The sequence below is a fragment of the Pan paniscus genome, chromosome 23 (genome assembly GCF_029289425.2).
Source record: "Pan paniscus chromosome 23, NHGRI_mPanPan1-v2.0_pri, whole genome shotgun sequence".
Classification (NCBI taxonomy): domain Eukaryota; kingdom Metazoa; phylum Chordata; class Mammalia; order Primates; family Hominidae; genus Pan; species Pan paniscus.
Genome location: NC_085927.1, coordinates 53,980,017 through 54,000,894, shown reverse-complemented (window position 1 = coordinate 54,000,894; position 20,878 = coordinate 53,980,017). Strand labels below are relative to the sequence as shown.

The 20,878-nt window shown below is 52.5% G+C and overlaps 1 protein-coding gene across 8 annotated transcripts in view; it reads right to left on the bottom strand.

Moving 5' to 3' along the window:
• Nucleotides 1-2,767: 2,767 nt before the first annotated feature.
• PARVB (parvin beta) overlaps nt 2,768-20,878 on the bottom strand; it is a 144,795-nt gene continuing 126,684 nt past the window's right edge. For all 8 annotated transcript variants that reach the window (XM_034948616.3, XM_034948618.3, XM_055105428.2 and 5 more), the window contains 3 exons: nt 13,886-13,987; nt 8,061-8,133; nt 2,768-3,392 (listed from right to left, as the gene is read on the bottom strand). In XM_034948616.3, the coding sequence (XP_034804507.1) occupies nt 3,316-3,392; nt 8,061-8,133; nt 13,886-13,987 (252 nt within the window). In that variant the 3' untranslated portion in view covers nt 2,768-3,315. The remainder of the gene's footprint in view (nt 3,393-8,060; nt 8,134-13,885; nt 13,988-20,878) is intronic.

Below are 20,878 nucleotides of genomic sequence, written 5' to 3'. Positions count from 1 at the left end.
CACATCCAAGCCGGGTGCGGTGGTGTGCACCTGCAGTTCCAGGGACTCAGGATACAGAAGCGGGTGGATCACTTGAGCCCAGGAGTTCAAGGCTGTAGTCTGTAGTCTGCTATATGTGTGTCTGTGAATGACCGCTGCACTCCAGCCTGGGCAACGCAGTGAGATCTCAACTCAAAAAAAAAAAAAAATCACATCCTTTGCTGGAAACATCGCCTTTAAGGGTCCCTGTTGTGAAACACGAGTGCCCATGTAGTTTCCCCACAGATCTTATGATTCCTTTTACTGTTCGACTTGAAACCCACAAGAGTGTGACGTGGGCATGAGGATAGGCATGGGTTTACTAGATGGGGGCCGCCAGGACCTCCCTGAGAAGCTGAAGCCCCCCCCAACAGTAACCGTCCTCTCCCCTCTGATGACACAGAATGGGCCAGGACTGCTCATTTTGGCTGAAAATCACAGCTCTGTTCTTTTCTTTTTCTTTTTTCTTTCTTTTTTTTTTTTTTTTGAGACAGAGTCTCACTCTGTTGCTCAGGCTGGAGTGCAGTGGCATGATCTCAGCTCACTGCAACTTCCACCTCCTGGGTTCATGCAATTCTCCTGCCTCAGCCTCCCGAATAGCTGGGATTACAGGCATACATACCATGCATGGCTAATTTTTGTATTTTTAGTAGACATGGGGTTTCACCATGTTGGCCAGGCTGGTCTCGAACTTCTGACCCCAAGTGATCCACCTGCCTCAGCCTCCCAAAGTGCTGGGATTACAGGCGTGAGCCACCGCACCTGGCCAAGCTCTGTTCTTTTCAAATCCCAATCCCTGGGAAGGCACAGTGCCCTCTCCAGGTCCACCTGTGAGCAGGGCAAGGCTGGGCCACTCCACCAGCTCCAGGGGGCCGCGGTCCTGTACATGCCATGCAGGCAGCACAGAACGTTCCAGCCCCAGGCTTTTTGTCAGTGTGGCTCTTTAATGTCACTGCATCCCGCAGGAGACACCGTAATGCTGTTTTAATTATTTCTTTCCCCTGCTGGGAAATCACCTCCATCAAGATGGCTATTCTGAACCCATCCCCAGCCTAGCAACAGCCGGAACTGAGAGGGAATATTAAACTGTTTTCTAAAACTTCGGTGTTGGCATTCGATTTCATATCAAAACTCACTCCACAGCTCTGATCTGCGTCAGGAAGACAAAAAGCTAACAAGATCAGAAAGGCCAGGCTCATTATGGAGAATGCTGAGAGATGCCAAGGAAGGGGGCTGCTTTGCAGCAGGTGCACCCCAGGGGGTCAGCGGGTCATAACCCTGGGAAGGAGCTGGGGAGGGGGCGCCACAGCGAGGGACTGACTGCGACCAGAGGCCAGCCCAGAAAGCATGGCCGATGGGATCCCCAGTTCTCTGCAGAGCTGGGGTGAGCGAGGGGGTGAACAACCCATAACTGAGTGAGCAGCGACTCCTTTTATAGGATACTCTAAGGGAGATGCTCTCAGGGCTACAGGGAGAGTAACATGAACACTTCATACTCTCCTGGTACAAGGCAAATTATGCCCCCCACAAATCCACATGCTGAAGTCCTAACCCCAGCACCTCTGATGTGATGGTATTTGGAGATGGGGTCTTTATGGAGGTAATCAAGATGAAATGAGGTCACATAAGTGGGCCCTAATCCAACAGGACCGCAGCCCTTCTAAAAAGAGGGGCACAGGCTGGGCATGGCCGCTCATGCCTATAATCCCAGCACTTTGGGAGGCTGAGGTGGGCAGGTCGCTCAAGCCCAGGAGTTTGAGACCAGCCTGGGCAACATGGTGAAACCCCGTCTCTACAAAAAATACAAAAATTAGATGGGCCTAGTGGTGTGCACTTTTGGTCCCCGCTACTTGAGAGGCTGAGGTGGGAGGATCAATTGAGCCTGGGATATCAAGGCTGCAGTGAGCTGAGATGGCACCACTTTACTCCTGGGTGACATAGTGAGAACTTGTCTCAAAAAAAAAAAAAAAAATAGGCTGGGCACAGTGGCTCACACCTGTAATCCCAACACTTTGGGAGTCTGAGGCAGGCAGATCACGAGGTCAGGAGATCAAGACCATCCTGGCCAACATGGTGAAACCCCGTCTCTACTAAAAATACAAAAATTAGCCAGGTGTGGTGGCACCTGCCTGTAATGCCAGCTACTTGGGAGGCTGAGGCAGGAGAATCACTTGAACCTGGGAGGCAGAGGTTGCAGTGAGCTGAGATCGCACCACTGCACTCCAGCCTGGTGACAGAGCGAGACTCTGTCTCAAAAAATAAAAATAAAAATAAAAAATAAAATAAAAGAGGCGGTGAGGACACAGACACACAGAGGGGAGACCATGTGAAGACACGGGGAGAAGCCGGCATCTACAAGCCAAGGCAAAAGCCCTGAGGATGTAACTCTCTGATGTCTGAGCCACTCCCCTGTGGCACTTTACTACACAGTGCCAGTGAACCAATGCACCCCCTCATTTTAAAGTTTCCAAAGATGCATTCATTCCCAAAAAGGGCCTCTGAAGGGGAAAGCTGTGACCCAAGCTGTCTCAAGCAGCACAATTAGAGCATCTCCAGACCCAGCCCCTCAACCACAGCAAGAAATTAAGAAACGTCCCCAGCAAACAGCTCCTTTCAAGGACTGTGGGAGCTGGGCCATCCTGAGTCTTGGATGTTTGTGCAAAAGCTACATTAAAACGAGTGACCAAGAAGTGATAGGAATGTGAGTGGAGGACACCCATGTCACATCTAAGCTTCTGGGACTTTAAAGTTTTTCAAACTGCAAAACCCTTTTATTTTTAATAAAAGGCCTCACTTCCAAGGAGAGCCCAGCCCAGGAGATCCCCAGTGAATCGTCAAGCCCGGGTCCTCGGGGAGCCGGCGTTCCTGCTGAGCTGATGTTGTACTTCTGAAGGCCTATGATCGCTAATTGCACCATGAGGCAGAATGCAGGGTGCTCTCAGTCAGCTGGGGGTTGGGGTTCAGGCTTTGTTTCATCTTTCAGCCAAGGCAGACAACAACGGACTCATCATCCCACGCAACTGAGTGACGCGAGGCCTCAAACGCAAGCACGAGTGTTTAGAATCCTGCATTTTCAAAGGCTCTTGCCCACTGGGAACTACATGGAGAGGAGATTAAGAACAACAACCAAAAGAGGCAGGGGGTGGGGCAGGCGTGAGGTAGGGGTGGGGTGGGGATGACAGTCAACACAGTTTGGACCAGAAGCCCATGGCACCTGGCTCCCTGGAAAGGCACAGGGCACAGACGGATGCCGCCTTTCTTGCTGGGACACTCCTGCCACCATCCACAGCTCCCCCGTCACTCCACGTTCTTGTACTTGGTGAACAGGTTGTAAAGAACCCTCAGGGTGGATTTGAGGTCCAAGTTAACCACGTCTGCAGAAGGAAACAGAGAAACTTCAGAGGCGTGCCATCCTCCTGTCATTGCGGTAGGTACTCTCAGAAGCCACGTCTCCAGCATGACACCAGCTGCCGCATCCACACACAGCGCTTCCCCTTAAAGACTGGCCACCACCGTGTCCAGGACGCTCTGGGCAGTGCCTCCCCAGACACACAGGTTGTGTGAGAGCTCCTGGCGCGGGCTGACACCCTGCGGGGACAGGCACCTGGGGTGACAAGAACAGAGACACTCCCACAGCCCCTCCTGGATCTGCATCAGGACATGTCTAAGAACCGGTTGGGGGACATGGCTAATGACACTTACCGGGACCAAAAACCCCAGTAACATTTAATGGACCCGACAGCTCCCTCTGGGGCCCCGGAAGTCTTGGGCCACTTTCTTTATGTGGACAAGAACCTTCCTGGGAATCAGACACCTTGTTCATTTCACTTGCTCTGTGACCTCTAAGTGACTTCCGTGATTTGGGGCTCAGTGCCTTCATCTGTAAAATGGGCCTGGACCAGATAACGCTCGAGGCCCTTGGAGTCCTGACTCCCTGTGATCCAAAAGCAGCCATGGGATGACCCTGTGCTTTAGTCCTGATCACAAGCGTAAGAAACGACATCGGTTACTGAGAGAGCAGGTGGGGTGGATGCTAAGAATCAGCAACTGTCCTTGGCACTGGGCGTGGAGTTTCTCGACTCGCACACCCTCATCAGAGCCTGCACAGCCTCCTTTCCTTCCCTCTCGTTTTACAAAGAGGACCAAGACTCACATGGAGAAATGACCTGCCCACGAGTGTGCTGTCAGAGCAAAAGCAGGGCTGAACTTGGCTCGGTGGGCTTGGGGACACACCCGGGGCTCTGTCGGGGAACTCGGCTCAGCGGGCTTGGGGACACACCCGGGGCTCTGTCGGGGATCCCAGGGTCTCCCCCTGACCTGAAGAGTCCACCCCAGCTCCCAACAGCCCAGTGGAGGCAGGGGAGGGAGAATGGCGGCCATGGAGTTGGAGGTGGCCAAGGCGAGGGGGGCAGCAAGGACAGAGGAGCTCCCAGGGGTGGGGGCCATCACCTCCTGGCCCCCTCTGACTCCACTCCCATGGTGGACTCACAGGGAGACCAGAGCAGCAGCCTGACACCGATGCCCCCACGCAGCAGCCCCCAGGTCTGAGCTCTGAGAACTTCGAGACAGCCTCGCTGGACAAACAGAACTCAACCCTCACACCCCTGCCAGACCTGCTAACCACAGCCACCCCTTAGCACCTGCGCCCAGGGACAGGAATCCCGTTCTGTGACCCATGAACCTCAGTCCCTCTGTGCTCCCCAAACACCCACCCCACCATCGAGCTCCGCACTCGGCTCTGTGAATTTGGAGCGAGCCACAAGCCTTTCTCCCGGGCAAGGGGCCTCCTTAAGAGCAGGGTCGGGGACCCCACTGGAGTCTCCGCCAGGTCCCCACAAGGGGGCAGGGGGCCAGGATGCCCATCATTGCTGGGGGCCTAGGGAACCAGGTGCGGGCCTGGCTCTTCAGACCCGCCCACGTGCAGGGGGTATGGGACTGCTCTGCTTCCTCAGGGTGGTGACCAACAGGGCAGTCTCAGGCCTGCATGGGAGGCCACAGCCACTGCCTCCCTCCCCACCAGCCCTGGGTACCCAGGTAAGTCTGCCTAGCTCGGAGGAGGGTGTCAGGGAGACCGCAGCCACTGCACCCCATTCTCCGTGTCATTCTTATCTCTGTTACCTCCGGATTCTTGCTCCCCAGCTGATTTTGAATGAAGAAGGAAAAGTCTCTCATTCATTGCATCAGCCACAAAATAAAGAGGCCCAGCAGGGACCCCATCTCATAAATCTCTGCGGCTTGGCCCCTGCCCAGTGCTGGCCCAGCGAAGGTGCTAATGAGCACTGCAGACCGGCTCTGCCCCCTGCCTGGGCTGGACAGAGGCCCTGGGATACCCAAGGGACCCTGCCTGGGAGGCTGCAGAACTTGCTATTTGCCCTGGACCAGTGCCTCTGCCTCTGGCCTGGTCTCCACACGTCCGTGGTGGGTTCCCTAATGTGTCGTCCAGCGGCAGATGGGTAGGAAACACATCCGGGCTCAGGGGCAAACACCCTCCTAGGAGGCCGGCCTATCAGAGGATATCCTGGCCTCTGGACGGGCTCCTGCCTCACTCCTTAAAAACGGGACAAAGGGCCAGGTGTGGTGGCTCACACCTGTAATCCCAGCTCTTTGGGAGGGCAAGGCAGGTGTATCACCTGAGGTCAGGAGTTCAAGACCAGCCTGGCCAACATGGTGAAACCCCATCTCTACTAAAAATAGAAAAATTAGCCAGGCATGGTGGCGGGTGCCTGTAATCCCAGCTACTTGGGAGGCTGAGGCAAGAGAGTTGCTTGAACCTAGGAGGCGGAGATTGCAGTGAGCTGGGATCGCGCCACTGCACTCCAGCCTGGGTGACAAAGTAAGACTCTGCCTCAGAAAAAAAAAGTCAGGGGTTCGGGAGGACAAAGAAGCAGGGCTCCCTCAGCAGCTCAGAGGCCAAGGGCCACCAGGGGCTCTTCTGAGGGTACGGTGGAAGCACCCCATGCTGCAGATAGGGCCCAGGCTTTGGGCTACAGGAAACTAAAGGAAGCCCCAGCCAAGCCCACAGTGGACATGAGCAAGGATTTCTCCTCCCTGACAGTGTGCGACCCACCAGACACTAACGCTGAGCTAGCAGCCACCATCAGCAGGGACCTGGTGTGTTCTGTGGGCAGGACCCTCTTCCAGTGCTCATGGGAGCAGCTCACTTGAGCGTAATAGGTGCTCAGGAGCAGTCAGGCTCAGCAGCACGTGATGGCACTGCCCGTGGGCCCTGCTGGAAAGTTACAGGGCAGAGTTGAACAGTGAAGGCTCTGACAAGTCCTGTGTGATGAACATCTGCCCCCCACCCAGCGACCCCATGACGCGTGGAGGCAGGTGCCATCATCACTCCCCTCAACAGATGAGGAGGCCCTGGCACAGAAAGGCAAAGTAACCTGTTCAAGGATGCACAGCTGGGGAGAGGCAAAGCAGCATCCCTCGGGCCCCTAGCCACTCCCTCATGGCCCTGCCTCGCAGCAACAAAAGGGCTGCAGGGCAGCAGCAACGAGGGGTCCCGGAGACCCAGGCCGGGCCGGTCTCTACAGGCAGCAGCTCGCCACACTCCCCGCTGGATGTGTGCTTTGATCCAGTGCTGTCGAGCAGTTTCCAGGCCAGGCATCATTCTCAGCACCGGCATGCAGGGGACAAAGCCCTGCTCCCTTGAGGCTTCTGTTCTAGTGGGGAGGGAGGGACAATAAAAAATAAACAAGGCCAGGCATGGGGGCTCGTGCCTGTAATGGGCGAATCGCTTGAGCCCAGAAGTTCGAGACCAGTCTGGGCAACATAGTGAGACCTTGTCTCTACAAAAAAGAAAAGTTAAAACATTAGCCGGGCATGGTGGCACGCACCTTAGTCCCAGTTACTCGACAGGCTGAGGTGGGAGGATGCTGTGAACCCAAGAGGAAGAGGTTGCAGTAAGCTGTGATCATACCACTGCACTCCAGCCTGGGCAACAGAGTGAGACCCTGTCTCAAAACAAAAAAGAATAAACAGCCATACACACGAGACAGGAGGGTGTGAAATTGTCCTGTGAAACCCCAAGAGGAGGATGAACAGGCAGGAAGGGACCGGCCAGGAACCTTCCGCGTGGACTGGCAGGAAGCGGTGGCTGCAGTGGGTAGATGGAAGGGACAGGATCCATTTTCTAGCTATTTTGGAGACTCTACAAAGCCCGCCGTTGAGCGGATGCTGGCAACAGGTGTAGGAAGCATCATGGGCTCCCAACTCATATAGTACCATGGGGGACTCAGGAGAGGGAGCAGGGCTAGGTAGGGGGCCACAGTCAAAGTGGGGGCCCAGGGCACTAAACCACAGTGTCTGAGTTCTGTGGGCTCCTCCTGCATGGCAAAGGTTTTGATGGAGGCAAACAGATGTCTTCATATAGGACTTGTCAAAGCCTTTAATGTTCGGCTCTGCCCTGTAACTTTCCAGCAGGGTTCACAGGCAGCGCCACCCATGTTCCGCTGAGCCTGGCTGTCCCCAAGCACCTAGGAAGTGTGTTTGGGGAACTGTGATGCTCACTCAGGTTAGAGAGTCCTCCTATAGGTAACTTGGCACAGGAGCCAGGGGGGGACAGGGAAGCAACCGCCTGCCCCGGCTCTGCTGGCCTCCTGCCTCCAGCTCCAACCCACGCAGAGCGTGCCAAGTCCCTGCTACCAAGTACTGCCTTTGGCTGAGCATCAGGGGACCTCCAGCCCAACGGTCATTACAGTTGAGTAAGCCTTTAATATCTTCTCAGGGCACGAAGCTGCATTTCCAGCCTGAGTGGCCAGCTAGAGACGCACTTAATCCTGAGGTCTGTGGGCAGAGGCCACGTCCTTCAAAGTCAAGTGGTTATTAAAGAACCGGCACTGCCAGCTCCACCAGCGAAGTCCTCATTCCCAAAATGAGGAGACTGAGGAGCTGGGGTTGGCAGACCCTTGCCCCAGAGCCAGAGACGTGGGGCCCATCTGGGGAACAACATGACAGCCTTCCAGCCACTTCTAGGACCCGTTTTTCTTCCCCTCCGTGCGCACCTCTCCCGGGGGAACCTGAGCCAGGGGCATTACCTTCAGGACGAGCCTTGGGTTTCTTGAGGCCTCCGTCCAGCATCAGCTCAAAGGCGAAGGACACATTGTGGACCTGCCAAGGAAGGGGGTGGGTCAGCGTGGGGGTCCAACAGTCGTTCCCACACACTGCCCACTGCTGGAGGACAGCCGGCACGGACAGGACCGAGCCTCTGCAACGCTGACGTCCACAAGGACCCAGTGAGCCCGGGGCAGGCCACAGGGTGGGCAGAGATGGGTGAGGAAGTCTGCGGAGGGCCACGTGCGCTTACTAGGTGGTTCTCACCCCTCACACCAGTGATCTGGGCTGAGAGATGGAAGGATGAGGTGCCCGGCCTGCTCGCGAGGGCTCACGGCCACCAAGAGCCTGCTCTGCCGCAGATGCCAGCCACATGATGAGAAGTCACAGGGACCCCATTTTATTTATTATTTCTTTGTTTATTTATTTACTTATTTACTTTTTTTGAGACAGGGTCTAGAGCGCAGGCTAGTGCACAGTGGCGAGATCTCAGCTCACTGCAACCTCCACCTCCCAGGCTCAAGCCATCTTCCTGCCTCAGCTTCCCCAGTAGTTGGGACTACAGGCACGCATCACTGTGCCCGGCTAATTTTTGTATTATTATTATTTTTTTTAGAGATGGGTTTTGCCATGTTGGTCAGGCTAGTCTCTAACTCTTGGGCTCAAATGATCCACCCGCCTCAGCCTCCCAAAGTGCTGGAATTACAGGTGTGAGCCGCTGCGCCTGGCCCACAGTGACCCCATTTCACAGACAGGGAAACTGAGGCCCAGAGAGGATGAGTCCCGTGCAGAGGCACGCAGGCCTGGCACTGCCCCAGGAAGGGCTGTAAAGACCTGCACGTGAGGCTGTGTCTCTGCAGGATGGGGTGCCCTCAGGGGAGGGAGGGCCCTAGCACTGAGTAGGGACAGTGGACCAGTCAGAACGGAAGTCAGACCGATGGTGGCTGCAAGCGTCAGCCTGCAGGACCTTAGTCCTGTTAGATGCTGCAGAAACGTGGCCACCTCCGCCCTACCGTGACTTCCCCTGAAATTAAAGGGTCTATTACTCCTCAGCCCCCAAATGTACCTGAAGCTTTTATTCTGCTAATGATGGCTGAACAGGTTTAAAATTAAAGCCTTCTGGGCTGTGTTTAAAGACCACTCAGAGGGATGCCGGCAATGAACCAGATTATATCCAGCCACCCACCTGCCGCAAGCCAAGGCTGATGGGAGGAGGGGACATCAAACAAACAAACAGCAAACAAGCACAGGTGTCATAGTGCAAGGGACTTCAGGGCTCTTAGTAATCAAACATCCTGGCTGGGCGTGGTAGCTCACACCTGTAATCCCAGCACTTTGGGAGGCCGAGGCAGGTGGATCAGTTGAAGTCAGGCATTCCAGACCAGCCTGACCAATGGGGTGAAACCCCATCTCTACTAAAAATACAAAAATTAGCCGGGCATGGTGGTGCACACCTGTAATCCCAGCTATTTGGGCGGCTGAGGCATGAGAATCGCTTGAACCCAGGAGGCGGAGGTTGCAGTGAGCTGAGATCATGCCACTGCACTCCAGCCTGGGTGACAGAGCAACACTCTGTCGCAAAAAAACAAGCAAACAAACAAAAAATCCTTTCAACGATCATATTTTCATGATTTTGAGGCCAATGAATCAGAAACAAGAACAATTTTACTTGCAATGTAATTTAATAATTAACCAGGAAAAAGAGTCTTCCCTGAGTTAATCAAACGAACAACACTGGCAAACAGTGTGGGGTGCTTTGGAAAAGCTTCCACAGTGCACACGGCCTGTGCTCAGAGAAGCAAAGGGGCGAATGACCTGCCAGCGCCAACCGCAAGAGGGTCTGGTTAGTCATAGGGTCAGTGGGGAAGACACAGCCCGGCAGGAGGGCAGGCCATGTCCACCCAGGGGCGGGGGTGCAGCAGACGGAGACCCTGCTCCAGAGGCCAACTCAGAAACTGCCAACGGGAACACTGGGCCACATGGCAGACACCCCAACCCTGCAGGACAGCCTGCCTGGAGATGCGGGAGTGCTGCACCAGGGCTGGGCCTGAGGATGGCCAAACACTGGCAATGGGGGAGGAGTGAGGACGGCCCGTGCAGAGGGTGCAGAACGCAGTTCCCCTAAGGAGAGAGCAGGGAGCGACCTGCGGGTGCTGGGCATCCACCATGGGGTCAGTGTATTCCATACAGGTTCCCTTTCCCCTCCCAGCCCTGTACGAGGTGGATATCATCTTCCTTCACAAAGGAGGGTGGTGCTGGGCTGAGATGGGCTAGGACATCGGTGCCCTAAAAAGGCATGGGGCAGCTGGATGTAGTGGCTCACGCCTGTAATCCCAGCACTTTGGGAGGCTGAGGCGGGTGGATCATGAGGTCTGGAGTTCAAGACCAGCCTGGCCAACATGGTAAAACCCTGTCTCTACTAAAAATACAAAAATTAGCCAGGCATGGTGGCATGTGCCTGTAATCCCAGCTACTCAGGAGGCTGAGGCAGAAGAATCGCTTGAACCCAGGAGGCAGGGGTTGCAGTGAGCCGAGATCGAGCCACTGCACTCCAGCCTGGGTGAGAGAGTGAGATTCCTTCCCCGCCTCGAAGAAAAAAAACAAGGCACAGGGCTCACAGGCATGGAACCAGGACTGAAACATAGAATCTGTGCCCGTTCTCCTCCAAGAGCCTCCCACCTCCACTCCCCTGGCAACACAGGTCCCTTCAGCTGACCACTGTCCATATCATCAAATGAGCTCACACACACGTATGCACATGCACACATGCACACACACACACACACAACAGGCTTGACCCCAAATCGAGATGGAGACAGGATAGCAAAGAGGGGGAATAGCGAGAAAAGATTTTTCTTTTAAGAAAAGATTCTTCTCCATTGTAAAAGTCAGCACCAATTTGGACCGGTGTTTTCACGTGCCTCTCCCGTGCACCTCTTAAGCCTGAGGAATCCTCTTCCACGCTGAGGGAGTGGATGCTCAGGAGGGGCTGGGGATGAGATGCATGACACGCAGAGACACTCAGAGACGGCTGGAGAGTGTGATCGGGTGACGAGGTGGTCACCCCTACACCATGAGAGAACAGTTTAAGGGGAGCACAAAGCCCCTTCCAAGCCTTACTGCTCTGCAGCCGCTCGGCCCCACAGTAAGTGGTTTTGAAGTGAGATTTTCCTTCTGCTTTCTTCTCAGGCTGAGGAAATGCCAGGCAGGAAATTGCCACCCTCCCATGCCTGTTATCTCTCAAGGCCATGCCTCCTCCCCCAGCCCTCTTTCATGCCAGGCAGAGAAGTGTCCCCTGAGCCTAGGTCCCTGGATACCCAGCACACGGCTCCTGGCGAGGCCTGGGGACCGCTCACCCCAGCTGTGACTGCAGTAGGAGGCCCCAAGGCCCAGCAGAGACTAGGCCATATACACACCTGCTTCGAGCCAGCCACATGGGCAGAAATCCTTTCTCTCTGCAGTTCAAAAGGTTTTAATCAACTTGGCCAGGTGAGGAAAGAATAGAGGGTTCTGGAATAGGAGTCGACCCTCCTGGCTCTGCCCTTGCTGGCCGTGCAACCCTGGGCTGGTCTCTAAGCCTTCCCGAGATTCCCTGTCCTCATCCAGTAATGCTGAGGGGGAAGCAACTCGTGTCTTCTTCTAGGAAAGATCTCCACGTCTCCAGGATGCACCCCACTCGACAGAGAGAGGGAGCCTGCAGAGTCTCCCAAAATGATGACCATTGGGTGCAAGGTGCTCAGCACGTGGCTAGTGCAGGGTAAGGCTCAAACAGTGGCTTTGCAACAAAAAACCAAAGGCCACACTCATGCCTCTGAGGTAGCTCACGGGGCATGAGCCTACAGGCTCTGAGCTGTCCAGTGTGAGATTTTTTAAATCCAATGCAATTGTTTTGAACCATAAGTCATTACTACCCTTGGGGACAGCAGCTCACGACGCATCTCTGGTTTTGCTCACTGAACCTCAGTCCCCCCTCCAAAAATGTGCTGCAGCTGTCAGGATTCCCAGGGCCAGAGCAAACGCACCTTGGGGTCTCAGCCCACAGGAGACATTAGCAAGGGATGCCATCAACGTCCCATCCGCAAGCAGTTTTGAGTACACGGGTGTTGGGCCCAGCCTGAAGTGGGTGAGTCCTCCACAGCAGGGACCACCCACCTGTCCAGGATTCATGAAGACTACAAGGTAGATAATAAATACTATGGGCTCATGAAGACCTTGCCAGCAGCTGCCATGAGGAGAAAGGGAAAAAAGGCAGGGGCTGGAGGAGGAACTACTGACAGCCTCCCATCCTCCGAAGGAGAGTGTTCCAGCCACCCGCAGAGCCACACCGCCACCCCAGGCTCCCTTTCTCCTGAGTGAACAGGATGAATGGTGTGCTGCATGCTATACCTGAAAATAGCCTTCCCTTCCTCGCTCCGATTCAGAGGGGAAGGCGGATGACTCAAGCCTCCTCAAGCCTCGCAGGCCAGGGCAGCAATTGTCAAAGACTTTCATCCCAGTTTCAAAGGGAAGAAGGCCAGGGCCCAGGAGATGATGCCTCTGACATTTGTACAAAGCCTTGTCTTGGAAAGAAACCAGCTCTAGGTCTCCTGGCTAAACTCACTGTTCTCGCCAGCGTTCTTATTAGTTTGAAGAAAGAAAAGATCTCTCCAAAACAATGTGTCTGCAACCAGCCATATCGGGGCCTGGAAATGCATGCGCTTCTTCGCTGGATGGTCTGACCTTTCATTTCCAGGATGACGGCACAGGCACCTGGTGAGTTTCCTGGTGAGTTCTGCACAATTCTGCTCATTCCCTCTGCACTCCCTCTTGCTCGCTCGCTCTCTCTCTCTCTATTCAACATGGACTCCATGTGCCAAGACCTCTCTAATCTGTCCTGATTCCATCTCAGCAGGCAAGATAGGAACAACATTTGGCCACAAGCAAACAGACTGCAACGTGCCAGAAGTGGGCAGATTGATAAACACTGGCCCCATTTCTGCTATTTCTCTGGCTGCCGCCACCAGCTTACATTGTCTGCCTCCCTGACTCATGGGTCTAACACTTTGGGAAAATAAAATGACAGATGCCCATGAATCCAAAGCAACATAGACCATCCATGGCCAAGTTTTTAAAGGCAATGTGCTAAATACTGCTGTGAGAGGCTTGGCTGCGGGAAGCCCTGGACAGAGGGCAGACAGCAGGGAGAGGCCCACGCACGAGGGCAGTGACAGCGGGACCGGGTGGTGTGGGCCAGCCCAGATTGAAAGGAATGCCCCAAATTTGACCCTATTTGAGAAATTTTCCTAAGAAAACAATCCACAGGAATGAAAAAAAAAATCTGTATCAAAAAGATGCTCTGTTGTTTCAGTAGGGAAAAACAATAGAAACATGTTCAAGTTGACTGCCCAAGAATGGGGAATGGAAAGACGCTGGTAACAGAGCCATCCGTGGGACTTCGTGCCACCACTGGAGATGGTATTTGGAAAGCTTGGGAAGCAGCAGGGAAAACCACAGGTGCTGGAGCGGCAGCAGAATGGGGGAAGGGTTTACAACTCTACCGAGATGTGATCACAATTATTAAAAACTACACGGTCCCATGGAAAAGACCGCAAAGAAAATGTGGCAAACAAAACTCGGATGCGTTGTGGACGGCTGATGGGCTTCTTATTTCTTTTGCTGCGAGTTACATCTAATTGCAATATCACTTGTGCATTTTTTACTTTCTGAAGAATGCAGCCAGGCTGCAGGAAGAGCTGCTGGGATAGTCTATGCTCTGCATTTCAATGAGCATTTCTTGAGCCCCTACCAAGGATGGAGACCATGCACATACCTTCTGATCGAAGCTTTCCGGAGTCAGGTAGAAGTGGTGGAGAGGAACAAAGTAGTCTTCCAGAAGGCCCATGAGCAGAACCAGGTACACGCCATCTGCAAACTGCAGAGAAAGACTTGTGATGTTTCCGGGCAGGGTAAGGAGTTGGCAAATGCTTTGCACAAACTTAAGGGGGGCATATTTTTTCTTCTGAGACAGGGTCTCACTCTGTCACCCAGGCTGGAGTGCACTGATGCAATCAAGGCTCACTGCAGCTCGGCCTCCCAGGCTCAGGTGATCCTCCCTGAGGCGATTCTCCCACCTCAGCCTCCCAAGTAGCTGGGACTACAGGCACGCACCACCATGCCCGGCTAATTTTTGTATTTTTTGTAGAGACAGGGTTTCACCATGTTGCCCAGGCTGGTCTCAAATTCCTGGGCTCAAGTGATCTACTTGCCTCAGCCTCCCAAAGTGCTGGGATTACGGTTGGGAGCCACTGTACCCAGCTGGAAATATTTTAAAGTAAAGCAATCCATCCCTCCTCTCACTTTAGGCAGGAGAATCTGGAATCAAGTGAAGGCCTGAATGTGAAGTCTTTTGAGACCTGGCTCCTAACCTAGAAAAAAGCAAAAGGGGAGGGGGCTCTAACACATGGGGCACTGCAAAGACCAAATACGATGAGTGTTTGGAGCTGAGTGCAGCTGCCTGGCTAGGACCGTGCCTCTGGAACTGTCCCCCACTCCTGACCCCAGGGATAGTAGTGACTCCCATCACTCAGGGCTGTCGTGAAGACACAGCGAGACGGCTGGGAGGAAGCACCTGGCACACGTGAGTGCTCCATCAGCATCAGCTGCTGGAAGGATTCATTCAAATCTGCAGGGTGCAGAGCTGGGACCTGGTGGCCCTCACCACTCTGTCTTGCAGCAGAGACCACAGTGACTGTGGCCCCATTCTCCAGGGGGCCTCTGGAGCTGCTATTCAACATGGTAGCCAATGGCCACATGCAGCTATTTAAATGAAAATGTTTTTGTTTGAATGTTGCTAACTTATTTTTTATTGTGATAAAATATACATAAGCTGAAATGTACCATCTTAACCGCGTGTAAGCGCACAGGCCAGTAGCATTAAGTACATCCTCATTGTTGGGTCACCCTCACCACCACCCATCTCCAGAACTTCTTCATGTTACCAAAGTGACACTCTGTCCCCCAATTCTCTATTCTACCTTCCCCCCAGCCCCTGAGAACCACCAATCATTCTGCTCCCTGTCTCTATGAATTTGACTCCTCTGGGTATCTCACGTAAGTGGAATCGCATATCCATTTATCTTTTGTGTCTCGCTTATGCTAACCTTTCTCTTTAATTAATTTAAATTGTGGTAAAATATACCATAAAATATACCATAACATTTACCATCTTAACTACTTTTAACTGTCCAGTTCAATCATGTTAGGTGCATTCACATTACTGTACAAACAATCTCCAGAATTCTTAAATTTGAATTTTTTTAAAAATTAAAATTAAAAATTTCTAGGCGCAGTGGCTCACGCCTGTAATCCTAGCACTTTGGGTGGCCAAGGTGGGTGGATCACAAGGTCAGGAGTTCAAGACCAGCCTGACCAACACGGTGAAACCCCGTCTCTAGTAAAAATACAAAAATTAGCGGGTGTGGTGGTGCATGCCTGTAATCCCAGCTACTCGGGAGGTTGAGGCAGGAGAATCGCTTTAACCCGGAAGGCAGAGGTTGCAGTGAGCCGAGATCACGCCACTGTACTCCGGCCTGGGTAACAGGAGCGAAACTGTCTCAAAAAAAAAAAAAGATGAAAAGTCAAAATCACAAACATCCAATATCAGAAGCCCTGACCTTTAGCAGGGGGAGCTGCAGCTAGAGCTGTAAAGCATAAAGCAAGTGCCAGTGGGCAACAGTCCCTTAAGGGACTCAGGACAGGGTCTGGGCCCTGCTGGAGTGCAGTGGTGCGATCTCGGCTCACTGCAACCTCGGCTCACAGCAACCTCTGCCTCCTGGGTTCAAGCAATTCTTCTGCCCCGCCTCCCGAGTAGCTGGGATTACAGGCGCGTGCCACCATACCTGCCAATTTTTGTATTTTTAGTAGAGATGGGGTTTCACCATGTTGGTCAGGCTGGTCTTGAACTCCTGACCTCATGATCCACCCACCTCGGCCACCCAAAGTGCTAGGATTGCAGGCATGAGCCACTGCGCCTGGAAATTCAACACGCTGTCAGTTGATGGGCAAATGGCACTTGGCCTCCATGTCACATGCCCTCAGCCTTCCACACCACAAAGCAGCCAGCCACTCCTCTCATTAAGGAGATCAGACAGGTTTGAAGAATTATTTTAAGTGTGTCTCCACATGGAAGCTTCATGCCCACAGCACCCTGGTTAAGCGTGCTGGCACTTTCCCAGCAGAACAACACTGAGCCGCCATGCCCATGTCTCCGTGGACTAACTTCCAGGGAATGGAAGCTGCCACGTGAATGAAGGCACCAACCCACACCTCTCCCCAGGAGGTCTGGGGTGGCCACGCCGCTGCTCCCGCGGGCCCTGAGCCTGCTGAGTCTTTTCTTCCTTCCGTGGTGTCTCCTCACTGTCCCAGCACACGGGGTCACAGGAAGGAGGGAGGGACGGCCACACGGAGAGGGCAGGGCTGGGGGGCCCAGCTGGGAGCGGGTGACCCTCCACTTTCACAAGCACCCAGGGTGGTGCCCTCTCTCCACAACCTGCTGTCTAGCTCAGCAGGGAGCAGAATCCCCACGGAGGCCCAGAGGCCCCACCACCGCCTCCTCATCCGCAGTGCTAACCCCTGCCGAGCCCTGCCCACTTGATCTCGGTGCGCCATCTCACCCAGTCCTCACACTGCCCATCGCCTCCAGTTTAGTCCTGTGGACAGAAGCTCAGGGAGGCTGAGGAGCTCACTCACCATCACAGAGCTGGGACGCTGTCCGCAATGTAAGAATGGTTTGGAAAAGTAGGGAAAACACACACCTACACCACACAAACACCACACAGACTACAAAAACCACACACACACACACACCACACAGACTACGAAAACCACACACACACACCACACAGACTACAAAAACCACACACACACACCACACAGACTACAAAAACCACACACACACACACCACACAGACTACAAAAACCACACACACACACACATACACATCACACCGCACAGACTGCATAAACCACACACACACCACACACTACACAGACTATAAAAACCACACACACACACCCCCACCACAGACTGCATAAACCACACACACACCACACACCACACAGACTACAAAAACTACACACACACACACATCACACCACACAGACTACATAAACCACACACACCACACAGACTGCATAAACCACACACACACCACACACCACACAGACTACAAAAACTACACACACACATCACACCACACAGACTACATAAACCACACACACCACACAGACTGCATAAACCACACACACACCACACAGACTACTTAACCACACACACACACCACACAGACAACGAAAACCACACATACCACACACCACACAGACTATGTAAACCACAAATACACACACACACCACACAGACTACATAAACCACACACACACACCAGACTACATAAACCACACACACACATCACACGGACTACATAAACCACACACACACACACCACACAGACTACATAAACCACACACACAACCAGACTACATAAACCATACACATACACACCACACAGACTACATAAACCACACATGCACACACACCAGACTACATAAACCACACACACAACCAGACTACATAAACCACACACACACACCACACAGACTACAAAAACCATACACACCACACAGACTATGTAAACCACACATACACACACACCACACAGACTACATAAACCACACATGCACACACACACACACACACACATAGACTACATAAACCACACACACCACACACCACACAGACTACATAAACCACACACATACACATACACCAGACTACATAAACCACACACACACACCAGACTACATAAACCACACACACACACACCCCCCCACCAGACTGCATAAACCACACATACCAGACTACATAAATCACACAAACACAAACACACACACACACACACACACACACACACCAGACTACATAAACCACACACACCCACACACAAACAGAAATTGAAGAAATTAAGCCAGGGCCTCTCCGACTCCTAGGGCATCAAGACGTTAATGATTTACAGTCTTCATAAATGATATATGGTATTTATAAAAATACCCAAATTCCTTTGCAACAAAACAAAACAAAAATCCCTGCATTTCTGGGACCAGCGACCTTTTCTGGGGGACCAGTGGTTAAATGTACTTTTAAGACTCTATATAGTACGATTAATCGGGAAAAAAATAATGAAGATATTGAGTAAATAAAAACAAATGCAAATTTAATTTTAGAGTCTCAATGTAAGAGGCTCAGCTGCTAATACTGATGTGCAGACACCTCTGAGAAGGGCTGTGGGGACAGCTGGTATGGATGTGGGGGAGCAGTGCCCCTCACATGCCCCATGACAGTACCAGGGGCCCCCACACAGCAAATCTTCCTGAGCCTTCAAAGTGTGTGGTGCAGGCTTCACTCTAATGACTCCACTTCTAGGCTTTTATTCCGAGGAAGCAGGCACGAGCACAGACAGCCGTGCACAAAGCTGCTCTCTGCACTGCTGTTTACAGGAGCAGAAAAACATCCAGTCGTGAGGCACTGGTTTAATGAGGTGCAGTGCAGCCTTCCCGCTGATGAGATACACTTCCCATTAAAAGTGACAAAATATAGACAGACCGATAGATCGAGCAAGGGAAAAAGGATCAGACAGAAACACACACACACACTTTCTCTTACACCAAAAGATGCCCACAGTGTATTTAGTGACACAAAACACATTACAAAACAGTGGGCAGTAAGATCCACTGTTATTTAGAAAAATACCTTTGTGCATAGAAAATGTGGCTCACACCTGTAATCGCAACACTTTGGCAGGCTGAGGCAGGTGGATCACAAGGTCAGGAGTTCGAGACCAGCCTGACCAACATGGTGAAACCCCATCTCTACTAAAAATACAAAAAAATTAGCCAGGCATGGTGAGGCGCACCTGTAGTCCCAGCTACTCAGGAGGCTGAGGGAGGAGAATTGCTTGAACCCAGGAGGTGGAGGTTGCAGTGAGCTGAGATTGTGTCACTGCACTCCAGCCTGGGGGACAGAGTGAGACTCTGTCTCAAAAAAAAGGAAGAAAGAAAAAGAAAATATCTAGAAAAATACACATCCAACCATGAACTGCAGTTAGCTGCCCCTGGAGAGTCTGAAGGGGGAGGTCTCCAGAAAAGGAGAAAGGAAGATTTTTACTTTTCACCTCAGCGGCTTCTGGGGTGCTAACGTCTCAAACAGAAAATAACCTGAGGCTAAATGTGCAACATTTGTAAACTGCGGAAAACAAGAAATGTGTTGGCCAACGATACACAAATAAATATACACATTAAAAACAGACTGTGATGCTTTTATATACAGACCCACGCTGTCCATGACTCGCTGTATGTGTAGAGAAAAGGCCCGAACAAAACCCTCTGTGCATTCATCTCCAGGTGACGGGATTATGGGTGATTTTTATTTGTTTTGCTTATCTGCATTTTCAGACATTTCTACAATGAACCTGAATTACTTTTTTAATTAGAAAAGCAAATGAGAAAAGCTAAAGAAAGAGAAGGGAATGAATGCATTCACCTTGGGGTTTAAGAAGGATCAGCTGTGCATTAGGGATGTCTGTACCAAGAGCTCAAAAACCTCCACATTCAAGCACCCTGCTAATCCTGGGAAAATCATATTTTGTCTTTAATGCTCGCGGAGTGCCCAAAAACATAATTTAAGGATGCTCCTTTAGCTTTGAGTAGGGGTCGGGGCTGGGGAAGTAGACTTGATATACTTATTGCAGAAGAAATGTGTTGTACATACTTACCAGGGGGACATTTGCTAGGTCCTGGCCACAGTGTGACAGCAGCACTGAGCAGAGGCTGAAGGGGCCAGCACGTTCTAGACAGAGGAACTGCGTGTGCAAAGGCCCTGTGTTGGGCTGGGGTGGAGCCCTGGAGTGTGTTATGGGTTGAATAACACCACCCAGGTGTTTTGGGGTTTTGTGTCTCCCAAAAAAAGATACAGTGTTTGGGAGGCTGAGGCAGGCAGATCATGAGGCCAGGAGATCGAGACCATCCTGGCCAACATGGTGAAACCCCGTCTTTACTAAAAATACAAAAATTAGCTGGGCATGGTGGGATGTACCTGTAGTCCCAGCTACTCGGGAGGCTGAGGCAGGAGAATCGTTGGAACCCGGGAGGTGGAGGTTGCAGTGAGCCAAGATCACGCCACTGCACTCCAGCCTGGGTGACAGAGTGAGACTCTGTCTTTAAAAAAAAAAAAAAAAAAGATACAGTGGAACCCTAATCACCAGGACCTCTGAATGTGACCGTATCTGGAAACAGGGTTTACATAGATGCAGTCAGGTTGGGGTGAAGCCATGGGTGGGCTCTAATCCAACATGACCACGTCCTGATAAAAGGGGGACATTTGGACACAGAGACACACACACAAGGACGACACCACATGAAGATGAAGGCAGAGAAGGGAGTGATGTGTGTACAAGCCAAGGAATGCTAAAGATCCCGGCAAAACCACAGACGCTGGGAGGGAGGCCAGGAACAGCTACTCCCTCACAGCCTTGGAGGGAACCCGCCGGGGCCCCACCTTGATTTTGGACTTCAGGCCTCCAGCACTTCGAGGACACAAAGGTCTGTTGTTTCAGCCACTAGGTTTGTGGTGCTTTGCGGCAGCAGCCCCAGGAAAGGAAGACAGAGGGGCTGAGAAGGCCACGGTGGTTATTTCTGCCTGCACCACGGGAGTTCCTTGTGAGATGAACAAAATGGCGCCAGCTTTGTTCATGCGCCCCACCTGGGATCAAAA